General features: G+C 36.6%; 1 protein-coding gene across 3 annotated transcripts in view; it reads right to left on the bottom strand.

The window, feature by feature from the left end:
• ubac2 (UBA domain containing 2) overlaps nt 1–12,065 on the bottom strand; it is a 44,747-nt gene extending 32,682 nt beyond the window's left edge. For all 3 annotated transcript variants that reach the window (XM_051702557.1, XM_051702558.1, XM_051702559.1), the window contains exons 1-4: nt 11,866–12,065; nt 10,818–10,945; nt 7,545–7,664; nt 11–117 (exon numbers count right to left, since the gene is read on the bottom strand). In XM_051702557.1, the coding sequence (XP_051558517.1) occupies nt 11–117; nt 7,545–7,664; nt 10,818–10,945; nt 11,866–11,896 (386 nt within the window). In that variant the 5' untranslated portion in view covers nt 11,897–12,065. The remainder of the gene's footprint in view (nt 1–10; nt 118–7,544; nt 7,665–10,817; nt 10,946–11,865) is intronic.
• Between the last annotated feature and the right edge of the window lie 2,403 nt (nt 12,066–14,468).

Here is a 14,468-nt window from a genome sequence, read left to right as displayed (position 1 = left end):
TGACACTCACAGTCCAGCTGGAAGCACATCCACCTGAAGTTCAAACAGGAAGCGAAGAGCCTCTGTCAGCAGGAAGTCCACAAACGCAGAGAGAATCCAGGTTCCGAAGAGGAAGGACTAAGTATCAACAACAAAAATATGACAATGTTATAGGCATACCGTTTTCTCCAATAGCATCATGGAGAGTTTAACAAATAGAAATAGGGGTTTACATGAAAGGAAAGTTCTGATAAAATGTGAAAAGGGTTTTGGTTTCATTCAAATGTAATGATGTATTAAGGAGAAGGTAAACTTGGCATTTGACCAGGAAACAAACATTATATAAAACCGAATTTAAATTACGATTGGACGAGTTGCATTTAAAGCAGTTGTAAAATGCAGATAAACAAACCTGTGATTTATATATTAGTTCTAATTAACGTTCTATATTAATGCGGCAAGTTACAGTGTTGCTTGGCACCTGTAAACAGTCTTGTTAGGCTATTGAACTATGTTACTTCCTGGAAAAACTGTTTGTTCCCAATACTGTTGTCAATAAATGTAACTATTTATTGGACATTAATGTCTTTTATAATACTGCTGTTGCTGCCAATTAAAAAAAAAAAAAAAGCAATAAGCTAAGAGAGGCCTTGTGTTACAGTGTTTTTACCATGGTTAAGGTTTCCGCTTCATGTTGTGCAGCACCCATTTACCTTTTCCCATGGTAAAATCACCAAACATACAGTAAATAGCAGCACCTTTTACCTTTGTACAGCAAGCTACACTTAGTCAACTGATTGTAAGATAAGATGCAGATGCTCCAAGTTTCCACTTGGCATTTGAATTTCATGAAACTTTTCTTGAGCTGAGAGGTGTGTTCAACGAGTTTATGATAAATTTGTCCCATCTTATTTCACAATAGACTGAATGTTTTTATAAGTTGCCGAATTTTGGGTATGAACACAGTGTGGTGGTGTGTACCAGGGTTTCTGCAGGTTCAAAGGAATGACATTTAAGACTTAAGACTTTTTAAGGCCAAATAAAAGAAAAATTTAAGACCACTTTTGCAATAATATTAAAAAATAAATAAAAAACATTAAATAATTCATTAGCTGGTAAATACAAAACCACTGAGGCTACTTGGATGTCTCTGGACATGTTTTTTTTTTTTGTGCATTTATATGTTTTCTTTTTTTAAATAAGTTAATACAACATTAAAACTCTACATGAATTAATTAAGAATGCACGTAGCCTAAAGTATGCAGGGTTTTTCCTGCATAGAGAATTATAAGGCGGCCGCCTCCGTCAAATTTCGTGCCGCCTCCGACTGTCGACGAAACTCAGGCAGGCATTCATTTCTTATTTTTTAATTTATATTTTAGTTTTTATTTAAATTTGGCCCTTGGCATCAATTCTCAATTAAATGTGTGCCCCACATCTGCATTTAAGTTGTAATTCTGCGAGACCACACGAGCCCCTCCCCCTACCCCTCTTTGACATTCATCACGAGCGCCCTGAGGAGCAACATCAAAGTCTACCTGACCAGCCTTAATTTGTGACAGCCAGGTAAGGATAATGTTTGCCCTATATTTCGACATTGTTTGCCACTGCTATGAAATTAAACCACTATAAAGAAATCTCCACAGAGCCAGCATAACTTAGGCAATAGCCCTCCATTAAACTTAACAACAAGCAAGCTAATCAGGTGTTGGCTCAAAATAGCATCGTGCAGGGTTGGAAATGCCCCCAAAATTCAATATTTGAATTGCTCCTGTTTGAGTTGTTGTTAAAATATTTTTTTTTATATTGATAACATAACATAGTCAATTCTGTGTGGTCACTGGAGGTGCCGAAGCGATCACCTGACTTTTTCCCTGATAACAGCAGAAAGAAATACTCACATTTTTGGTCATACAGATAAGAGTAAGACATCATTCGAAACTATAAAGGGTTTACTTTTATTTGTGTACACTCACAATAACAACAAAAGATTGTGGTTTTTTAAAATAAAGAAATCATAAAGCATGCGCTTTCTGCTGTCTCGGTCTCTGTGAACTTCTGTCTGGAGCACGTCACGAAAATGAACCGAAACTCAGTGTATACTTGCCTCGCAGACATGAGAAATATGTCTATAGAAAGCTTGAACTGTCTACTTTTAAATTAACCAATTTAAATAAAATAAAAATATTATCTGATTGTGTAATCCATATGAAACCAACGAGTGGTACAGTCTTTCCCGTTTGAGCTCATTATCGTTTTTGGAAGAAGACACGCTATGAATTTACCTCAGGAGAAGAGCGTGATCCGATACGGCCTTTCTAACACAAAGTTCATTTTGTGAGCGAAAACTGGAGTCTGCAAAATCTATTATGTGTTTCATGGCCTTATTTCAGTGACTTAAAAATTACTAACCATGCATAATCTTGATTTTCTCAAAAATGCAAACATGTACATCTCATGTTTGGAGGCTCTTATGTTACAGCACTGCTGAGAAAGTGATGCAGATTATTTATTCATTTTGTTAATTATTCATGCTTGACATGATGACTACAATCATGTCAACTGTATCTGGGCAAAATGTTGTACTGTTATCTCAAAGCAAGTTATGGCATTTGGAACCAAGGTAGCCTTTTTTATCAAAAGTCCAAAAAACTCTCCAAACAAGTGATCTGAGGGTTTTACTGAACCGAAGAACTACTTACATTTGTAAATGCCACAATAAAGCAGAAACATAATTACATACAATAAGTAACAAGTAATAAGATCCAGCACTGTTTCAGTTGTGCGCATAGTAAATCAAGACCTGTCAATCTAAGCGATGAGTCCAATCCAAGCTGTAAAACAGTGGCCGATTGGTCTCTACACATCGTCCCTTCCCACCATACCCACATACCTGAGATCAGAGATGATCTTATTATCGGTTTAAGAGGTTAATCAAGTTTGCTGTTGTAAACTATAAATTAACACATTAGCTGTTATGTTGTATTTAATGAATTTAATGTTGAACAGGTTTGCTTTTTTTAATTAAATATGCTATAAGTTCTTCAATCATCTAATTATTAGAACTTCTAAAATATGTTGCTTGTAAGTGTTTGCTTCTGCCAGTGGAAGGCATGGTACAAGTGTATGTGTGCACATGATCAGGATGGTACCACCTCTGCCTCATTTTGAGCCAGGAAAACCCCTGGTATGTAGCCTTTATTGTGACCCTTCTCTTAGTCACTTGCTTTCCATCAAGATATGACAAAATAGATGCAATTAGTTTGGCATTGTCACTGCTTATGTCAAACATGGAAGTGGTGGCAAAAATCATGCATAAAAAAATAAATATTTATCAGAATATGTTGTTGAAAAATGATTCCGAGGAATCTCGTTGACTGCTGCGGCTTCAAGCCATGAACAGAGCTGACTGAACTGAGGAGATCATTTCAACTCACAACTTTGCAGCAAAAATGTATAGCGAACATGATTACATGTTTGCTATTAAGTCATTTCATTATAGTAATTGTATCGCTAAGAATATGTTTGTATTTATGATGGTTTTGTGTCATACTTTTGTTTAATCATCTAATCTGTCAAATCTAACACAACAGTCAGTGGGGCTTTCTGCCACCACTTACTGCGCATGCGCTGATATTTTTGTAAACAAGAGGACTGGTCTATAGAACTTATTCTCAGTAGTGCCATGTTTGATTTTTAATGGAAAGGGAAATGAGTCTGTGGTGGATAGACTCACCATCTCTTCAATGGCATGCACGGTATAAAGCTGTAAAAAGCTACAAGATCCCATCTGATTTTCCACAACTCATGTTGTCTGGAGTTTTTTGTCTAATGAGTGTCCTTGAAAAGATATTTTTCCAACATTTTGTCTGCGGAACGATCCAAAAACACTTTAAACTGCAGTACAGCCCACTGAAGAGACTATACATCTATCCCTCACAGCCTCATTGTCATTCTCGTCAAAAATTGAATATGGCCCTGCTGTGAATAAGGTCTAGCATGTGCTGAATAACATTTAGATCTTTTTTCTTGGCAGATACCTTTAACAAATACTTTAACAGGTAGTTAAAGGGCAGTTCATTTAAAAATGAATTTTCTGTCATCACTGCTCACCCTTGAGTCTGTTAAGCAAAACGTTTAGTCTCAGTCACCATTCACTGTCACTGCATCTTTTTTTCATTCAATGAAAGTGAATAATGACTGAAACTTCCTAATATCTCCTTTTGATATCCACTGAAATAAGAAAGTCATACAGGTTTGCAACAGCATGAAGGTAAGTGATGACAGTTTTCATTTTTGTGTGAAATATCTTAAGTCAAACCTCGTCAGTTACCTTAAAAATGGCCATTTAAAGTTGACAATATGTATTGAAAATGTTAACAGATTAAATTATGAAAGAGAACTGTGCTGCATAATTAGTTATGATGTATATTGAAAACAGATTATATACTAAATATTAAATATAGATAATATATTTTCATATTATGTATATTATTAATATTATAATATTTATATAATTATTATTGTTTTGTTTATTATTACAACAATTTTAAAATTGACTGATTCAGATGGCAGAGAAAATACCTGTATATGTCAGATGGAGCTCTAGAGAGATGGAGATGAGAGATGTAAGAGGTGTAACTCTGCAGCTGAGTAGTTCTGTTAGCTTTACAATTATTGTCCAAGGTAATGTAAAATTCGCACCATGATCTGAAAAGCATTAAAAGACCACTCCAACCTCACGCGCTTGCAAATTGCAACGTTGACAGCTTTGTCGATTATAAGCAGGAGCGATAGTGTTAGCGCATCGCTCACTTACAGAGACGCAAAATAACGCATTTGCATTTCTGATTAATGGGTTTATGAAGGTTTATACATGTGTAACATCATAAGTTCAGTAAAAATGTGCTTCCCTGTGTGCGCTCACACTAAACTCAAGCATCAGCTGCTAAATGATGGACGCACGAGAGAGAGAGAGAAATTAATTTGACTCAAGCGTCTCCTCTATTCACGCCCCAAAATGTAAGTCCTTAGCAAATGAAATTTAAGACTTCTTGTAATTTAAGATATTTCAGACTTTTTATTGTCTTAAATTTTAAAAAGTACATTTAAGACTTTTTAAGGACCCGCGTGTACCCTGTGTACAAACCTTAAAATGTATATTTTATCATCACTGACTATGGTTCAACAACGCAGATGCATATTGTGCTAGCAATGTGCTACTCCATAAACTGTGTAAACCGAAAAGTGTAAATAAGACATGTCTTCAAAGACATAAGCATTGTAGACAATACTCTTTATACAAGAAACAAAAGCAGAATACATTTCTGTGTAACTCCTTCATAAATCCATTCTTATATCAGCTGTACAATTGAATGCAACTACTTATGCAAGAATCGTTTTAAATACGATTTAACATGAAAGGCCTTGGCACACCAGAGACGACGCAATAATGCGAAACGACAAGCTACTTTACCCCGGTCCAGTAGGTGGTGCTAGGCATGCACCGATCGGATACCCAGATCGGTATCGGCTCCGATACTGAAGCTTTTAGACGGATTGGGTACCGGACTGACGAGCCCGATCCAAATCCAATACTGTGTGTTAGTCATGTTTGTTACTGTCAAGCTCAAAAAATTACATAAAGGAACCATAAAAACACAATTAAAGTAGTTCATATGACTCGTGTTTTTTATTCAAAGCCACTTGAAGATGTGCAATAGCTCTGTGAATCACAAAAGGCTGTGTTTTATAAGTAAATATATAAAATGCATGCGCTGCTCTGTTTACACACACACTCGCGGCTATTTTTAGCCTTCACGCAGTGCGCAATATTTGAGTGCTACTCACGAACAACTTCTCAGATGTAGATGCTCAAAAGTTCGGTTCACTAATAATTTGAATTTAGAATGGCACTGGAGGTGCTTTTTTTTTTTTTTTTTTACCAGAATTTGAATAAGAAGCGAAAACTATTGTGAACTTGCCTACAAACAGACACATACAGGACTTCCTGGAGAGTTCAGAATGTCAAAATAAAAGCTTGAGGGTTTAAAAGTTAAAGGTGCACGATTGAGATATATTACTATATATTACTATTATAATATTGTTATTATCATTTGTTTACAAATTATAAAATTTAAGTTGAATAGGTTCCAAAAAATAACTGTGTGAATGAAAAGTGGACTGATGTCTTACAACTAAATTGAACAAAAAAGAGATTTAAATCTTTTAAAGTCCAGATACAAGTTGAAATTTTTTTTGCAAAAAAATAAAAAATAAATAAATAAATAAAGAAATAAAAAATAAATAAAAAAAGGCTCCTTTTCTACTGATGACTTATACTGGAATTACTGTTAATTTTGCTGCTACATTATCCAGTATACTAGTTAACAATAAAGTTTCTTAATAAGCTATACATTTATATTGAAATAATGTGTACTTAGAGGTTTGTGTTTCTTTACATATTAAAGAGCATACCCAATTAGTTCCACACAATAATGTAAAGATATTCTAAACCGATTATGCAAAAAAACAACAACAATGGTATCGGATTGGGATCGGTATCGGCTGATACTGAGATTTCCGATATCGGAAGAGAAAAAGTGGTATCGGTGCATCCCTAGGTGGTGCAAAGCACCTTTCAGCTGGTCAGCTGACGCATGAGAAGAAGAACTTGACAAGTAAACAACCATGGAATCACAATAAGAAAGACAAGCAAGCTGAAAATAAAAAAATAAAACACATCTCTCTACAAGATGCAGCAGTGATGACAAGTGTGCTGTTGATTTTCTCAACAAGAAAGAAACATTCAAAACACTTTCACAAACTATTTCAGTTCACCTGCTGGAAAAGTTGACTGACAGTATAATAATGTATACACAGTCTGAGGGGTGATTAGAATGAATTGAGTGTAAAAAATTATATTAATGGTTAAAACATGTTATCAATTGTAAAAATACTGATTGTATCTTATACATATTAGTTAATGTCTGTGGTAAAAACAGTTTTCTGTGCTTTAGCGCCACCAGTTGTCCTGGTTTTAGTAACTGCAGCGGCTCCTGACACGTGATCCAAAGCTTATATTTTATTGGTCGGGGCATTTCATTGACACACTCACCGTAAAAAAATAAATGAACCTTGTTTTTGGTTGTGTGCGAATGTTCGCTCCAGGTGTGAATTGGCTTTATAGGAATCCATTGTTTATATTCAAAATTGTAAAATTCACAGCGAAAATTCGTGTTCTCGTTCTGCTCGTGTTTCATGATTTTTCCCAATGCACCTTACTCATGAAAAAAATTGCCATGTTCAAATATGCATGCACCACATTCCAAAAATAATCTTCCCAGAACAAATATCTCATACTACAAAATTGCAACATAATAAAAATACATAAAACATAAAAAAGGAAGTAAGAAAGAGGTACTACCATTCACACCTTGGCCTTGTAATCTATTCTCATGTGATTATGTCTATTCAAATGCTAATTTTTGTTAATTTCAATCTCTATCTGTTAAATTCATAATGTACAGAATTTCAGAAGTAAAGGTTATTAGACTGAGACTTACAGAAAACTTTTGGCTCCCAAACCTCCTCTCAAATACACGGAAATTGTAGATAAGCAAACTGCTGCAGAAAGCATCTTTTAGGTCCAGGCAGATAAGCCGTCCACTCACCAGCCTCCAGAGCTACAAGAGAGCCACACACACACATATAACCATTAAAAAGATGGTTATAAAATGCCACTGAGAGTCACAAATGCCTCAGATATTTTAAATGTTGATAAAAAATGCCCTGTGGTGATTCTTTATTTTTTTATCCATCGACCCTGTCACAGACTGTGATGACATATTTCCACCTTATTTAACAATGTAAATCTAGCATACCTTTTTAATTTTTGCAATTTTTAAAGGGGTCATGAGATGCTATTTTTTTTAATAAAGCTTTGTAATCTTCCCTGAGGTCCACTGATAATGTTAGTAAAGTTTAATTTAGTAATATATGATAATTTTCCACCCTGTCTCCAGCCTTTTTTCTGAAAACTTAAACGTAAACGGCCACTGTTATGATTGGCTAACATTGTGCAGCCCCTTCGAATATGGCCATATTTGAAACTCAATCGGAAGAGAATGAACAACATTATAAAACTAAATTTCAGGGTTTACATGTAACACACATCCAACACACTGCATTCAAAAATATTAAACTGTTCACTCAAGCACAGCAGCACCATAAGCTATCAAACAGTCATGACTAGAGGTCGACCGATAGTGGATTTTGTCAATACCGATAACTAAGGTAGTGGAAAAAGCAGATAACCTATTAATTGGTTGATGTTTTTGTTTTTTTATCGATTTATAGAATGATCAAAACAATTTTAAGTCTTTCCTTACTTTGAAGGGAACAGACACTGAGGCTACAAGAGCCCAAAATTAATAAAATCCCTAAAGCAGTTTATTGTACAACCAAATTTTCAATAACAACCAGAAAACTTACAAGAGTTTTAACTATAAACAAGCCTGAAACACACAGGGACTCTTATTTTGAAATGACAGAGACTTGGCTCCATTACAATGCTCTATATGTAAGTATATACCAAATTAATCTCTTAATCCTGTTTGCTGTGGTCTCCTATTCACTGCTATATAAGTTTACCCTGCTATCGTTTACTTCCAAACTCGCATATGTGAAAAGGATCCATTATCTAACACTTGATATATAGATATCATAATCAAATCTAGGCACATTGGGTTTATTACATCTGTATTATATGCAGCTACATTTGTACTTGATGTATTTGTACATTTGTATTTGATGTACATTTATTTGATTTGATGACAACCAATATAAGCTTCAACAACCCTATCAGAATACATATTGCATTATAGCAGGTAAACAAATTCGCCAAACGTATAACAGATATACAGGTGCATCTCAATAAATTAGAATGTCGTGGAAAAGTTCATTTATTTCAGTAATTCAACTCAAATTGTGAAATTCGTGTATTAAATAAATTCAATGCACACAGACTGAAGTAGTTTAAGTCTTTGGTTCTTTTAATTGTGATGATTTTGGCTCACATTTAACAAAAACCCACCAATTCACTATCTCAAAAAATTAGAATACATCATAAGACCAATAAAAAAAACATTTTTAGTGAATTGTTGGCCTTCTGGAAAGTATGTTAATTTACTGTATATGTACTCAATACTTGGTAGGGGCTCCTTTTGCTTTAATTACTGCCTCAATTCGGCGTGGCATGGAGGTGATCAGTTTGTGGCACTGCTGAGGTGGTATGGAAGCCCAGGTTTCTTTGACAGTGGCCTTCAGCTCATCTGCATTTTTTGGTCTCTTGTTTCTCATTTTCCTCTTGACAATACCCCATAGATTTTCTATGGGGTTCAGGTCTGGTGAGTTTACTGGCCAGTCAAGCACACCAACACCATGGTCATTTAACCAACTTTTGGTGCTTTTGGCAGTGTGGGCAGGTGCCAAATCCTGCTGGAAAATGAAATCAGCATCTTTAAAAAGCTGGTCAGCAGAAGGAAGCATGAAGTGCTCCAAAATTTCTTGGTAAACGGGTGCAGTGACTTTGGTTTTCAAAAAACACAATGGACCTACACCAGCAGATGACATTGCACCCCAAATCATCACAGACTGTGGAAACTTAACACTGGACTTCAAGCAACTTGGGCTATGAGCTTCTCCACCCTCCCTCCAGACTCTAGGACCTTGGTTTCCAAATGAAATACAAAACTTGCTCTCATCTGAAAAGAGGGCTTTGGTACACTGGGCAACAGTCCAGTTCTTCTTCTCCTTAGCCCAGGTAAGACGCCTTTGACGTTGTCTGTGGTTCAGGAGTGGCTTAACAAGAGGAATATGACAACTGTAGCCAAATTCCTTGACATGTCTGTGTGTGGTGGCTCTTGATGCCTTGACCCCAGCCTCAGTCCATTCCTTGTGAAGTTCACCCAAATTCTTGAATCGATTTTGCTTGACAATCATAAGGCTGCGGTTCTCTCGGTTGGTTGTGCATCTTTTTCTTCCACTCAACTTTCTGTTAACATGCTTGGATACAGCACTCTGTGAACAGCCAGCTTCTTTGGCAATGAATGTTTGTGGCTTACCCTCCTTGTGAAGGGTGTCAATGATTGTCTTCTGGACAACTGTCAGATCAGCAGTCTTCCCCATGATTGTGTAGCCCAGTGAACCAAACTGAGAGACCATTTTGAAGGCTCAGGAAACCTTTGCAGGTGTTTTGAGTTGATTAGCTGATTGGTATGTCACCATATTCTAATTTTTTGAGATAGTGAATTGGTGGGTTTTTGTTAAATGTGAGCTAAAATCATCACAATTAAAAGAACCAAAGACTTAAACTACTTCAGTCTGTGTGCAATGAATTTATTTAATACACGAGTTTCACAATTTGAGTTGAATTACTGAAATAAATGAACATTTCCACGACATTCTAATTTATTGAGATGCACCTGTACATCCTTCCAGACTGCTGCAATGCTGACCTGAACTGTGTGAGTGTGACTGACAGAACTGAACATAATTTCTCCAGCCGAACACGTGACGGCCGGTATTTCTTTCCTGTGTTTACAGATATGATGTAATGACCCAAGGATGAATGGCATAAGCCGGTGATTTTGCGCCAAATCCGCCCTGACAGCTCAAAACACAAATCATTTATATAGGCTTACCGTAGTGAATCAGGGTATGGTAAGAACATTGTTTTGAACACTGATTGTTTATGTACTCAATCAGTAATGGCAATTTGGTCATTTTTAACCAAAACACCCTAGGTAGTGCAGCTTTAAATTGGTCTAATATCTCACCTGCTTGCCCTGCTTGACAGCTTGGAGGTTGTATATGAACATGTCCTGGTACTGATGCAGAACTACAGTCAGAAGCACAGTGAGGGCAGTAGGAACCAGTAGTAAGCTCTTAGACAGGGGTGCTTTATCTGTAGGACAAAGCATAGAAGTTGTAAAAAAATAAAAAATAAACATTTGTGTCAACAAGGAAGTGATGACTTCATGTGTTTGTCATGTCAGGGAAAGAAAGCTGGTATGTCAAATGGTGGACCTAAACGACTCATTGGTCCATCACTTTGTGAAAATGCGAGTACACCAACTGCTGGTTTGTTTGGTTAACCACCAGTCAGACACACTAATTTATGTCACCCTTTCCAAACAAAACTTTAGCATGTGTAACCATAGTTAATGGGTATAATATGTGTATAATTAATACTGTAAAACCAAAGTAAGTTCATGCAGGATCTCTGTAAGGAGCTTTCAAAGTGTTGCTATACTTTTAATAATAATACTAATACTACTACTACTAATAATAATAATGTACGTAGAGGCTAATACCAACTTACATTATTAAAAAAAAAAAAAAAATTGTAACTCGGGTTTTTCGCGGAAACTATGGTTACCATGGTAATTTTAGCAAAGGTTCATGCGTAATTTTAATATACGTTAAATTACATTTAATATACGTTGCATTACATAATTTCAGTCAGCGGTAATCTGAAGTTCTCTGGTGTCGTTCATCTGATTTAAGACAGAGTCCAGGCTCTCTAATAACTCAAATACTAAATATAGTAAACTGTGTGTAACACACGATCCGTGTCATGAATGTGAAATCAAACAGCAACAATTTCACAATTTACCAAATAGCGCTTTAATTCACACCTAACCTTTGCAACGGCAGCAGCACTTTACTATCATTAAGCATAAGCCAAAGCAAGATGATGTAAAACATGCAGATGTTTGCTAATAATCAGATGAAGGTCAAGATAATTGAGGTTTAATCTGAATGAATAACAGCAACAGGGTCTGATCTTGTCTTCATGACATGATGATTTTGAGCTGTACTTACACAATCCCCACGAACCGGTAGACGTGAACATCGTGCCACTTACACACGGAGTAGAACTAAGAAGACTAAGACGATTGTGAAACAAAAGCACTGAATTTAAAACGTAAAAACATTCAAAGTTAAAGGGAAAAACTCGCTATGCGATTAGGGAAAGGGTACCGAGGATGGTGCCTCGCAAGAGACAAACTTCCTGCACGCAACTTTCTTCTTTTTTTCTTTGTTTGGCGTTTGGCGTGCATTACCCCCACCAACTGGACTGGAGTGTAGAACATCGAGAGAGGAAGACTAAATTATGTTCTATAAACCAGTTTCTTTTATATATTTCAACAGTGCATCATATACTATGTACTGACCAGATGAATATTGCAAAAAAAGTCTGTAGATTCCTCATCATATGCTTTACAGGAGAGAAACACATGCTTGACAGTTTCCAGCTGATCACAGTGTATACAGTTTCTGATACATGCTTTCCTATTATATAAAGTGAACTGGTCAGACCAGAGTGCCCAATATGGAAATGGGTGATTATTGTTTCTTCTCTCCTTGTCCTATAATTGCCTCTCCCAACACAAATCCATCCATCCATCTTCTATAGCCACTTCTATGTAGGGTCACAGATAGTGCTGGAGCCTATCCAAGCTGTCTCAGGCCAAAGACAGGGAAACACTCTGGATAGGTGGCCAGATCATCACAGGCACACAGACACTCTCACTCACACCTATGGGCAATTTAAGGTCTCCAGTTAACTTAACCTGCATGTCTTTTGGACAGTGGGGGAAATCGGAGCACCCGGAGGAAACCCACACGAACACGGGGAGAACATATAAACTCCACACAGAAAGGCCCAGTTGACCTAGTTGATGTGAGGACATGCTTAAAACAGTACTGTGGCAGCAGTGGAGTTATTCAGGTTCCTGGGCTCTACCATCTCACAGAACCTGAAGTGAGAGACCCACATTGCCTCCATTATGAGAAAGGCCCAGCAGAGATTGTACTTCCTTCACCAGTTGAGGAAGTTCAACCTGCCACATGCACTGCTGAATCAGTTCTACTCAGCAGTCACTGAGTCTGTCCTCTGCACTTCAATAACTGTCTGGTTTGGTTCAGCTATGAAATTGGACATCAGAAGACTACAAAGGACAGTTCGGACTACTGAGCGGATTATTGGTTCTCCCCATCCCACCCTCCAAGAACTGTACACATCATGAGTGAGGAAAAGGGCTGGAAAAAATCACCCTGGACCCCACTCACCTAGCCCACTACTTTTTGAACTGTTGCCCTCTGGCCGGTGCTACAGAGCACTGAGCACCAGAACAGCTTTTTTCCCTCAGGCTATCCATCTCATGAAACTGCCCCACTGAGCAATAATTATGTGCAATAACCAGCGTAGTCTATTATATTTATTTAACATATCCTATTTCTTCTGCACATTACATTGCCTTGTACTATCTGTATATTACAAATTGTATTTGTACATACATATATTTTTATTATCTTGCTGTTGTATTGTTTGTGCACTGGAAGCTTCTGTCACCAGGACAAATTCCTTGTATGTGTAAGCATACTTGGCAATAAAGCTCATTCTGATTTTGATTCTGGTCTTACTAAAGCCTACCACAGTTAATAAATGCTTCCTATCTATTTTTAAAACAATAAACTGAAACTAAAAGTAATTTAACTTTAAGTTTATGTTCATGTTTCTTCATAGTGTCCATGCTTCTCTTAAAGCTGTATGTAACTTTTTCTGTGTTAAAATACTTTCTCATATGCCAGCTTAATATGCAGAGACAACTATAAGTAAGCCATTCATATTTTAATTTTCTCAAAATCTCTAAGCACTGTGTTTCTGTTATGCTATAAAAAAAGGCTCTGTTTGTTTTGAGTGACCCGCTTAGACCTGCCCCAACAATGTTACTCATCCAAAGGCGTGAGTTGGGGGTGGGTCTATTTCTTTGTTTGAACAACGGCAGATGGGGTGCATATTCAGAAAGCTGCTTCAAACACAAAGCAAATTTTTGCACTTCTGTTTGGTGGAGCCAGTGGCACAGAAATTCCATTAACTTTAAAGAGTAATTTATCCCTGAGCCCACTAGGCCTATAAAATGTTAAAAATAAACTGAGAATCAGTGAAATCTGTGGTCTAAATACACAGATGACATCTTAATAGAATAGTCTGGTTCCGGAAGTAAATTATTATTATTATTATTTTTTTTCCATAGATGAATTGATTTTCAACGATAACTTATAAACCTTTAAAGACAGACCTACCTTGAGCTCTGAGGTTGTTCATCGATGGTATATGCTTCCGTTGAAGACATCCATCTGCATTATTTCAACTTCACTGTTTAAAAATCGTGTTTGACTACAATACCCATGGTACAGCAGAGAAAGATCCACAAATCAGAGAACTGCGGCCAACCAAGCATGTGAAACGTGCCTTGGAGTCACCGCCCACTCACTGTGAATGATGTACGTAATCTTGGTGTCTCTTCACCCTTAAACTACTTGTACATATTGGAATATTTTGTAGTAAACTTAAAATATATTGTTTCTACACTTATAATCAACAATCTAAATCAATAGTTTTGTATATTTCTATTGTT

Source organism: Myxocyprinus asiaticus, chromosome 7 (assembly GCF_019703515.2).
Source record: "Myxocyprinus asiaticus isolate MX2 ecotype Aquarium Trade chromosome 7, UBuf_Myxa_2, whole genome shotgun sequence".
NCBI classification, from domain to species: Eukaryota; Metazoa; Chordata; class Actinopteri; order Cypriniformes; family Catostomidae; genus Myxocyprinus; species Myxocyprinus asiaticus.
The sequence above is the reverse complement of the archived record's forward strand: the minus strand, read 5'-3'. Positions and strand labels throughout refer to the sequence as shown.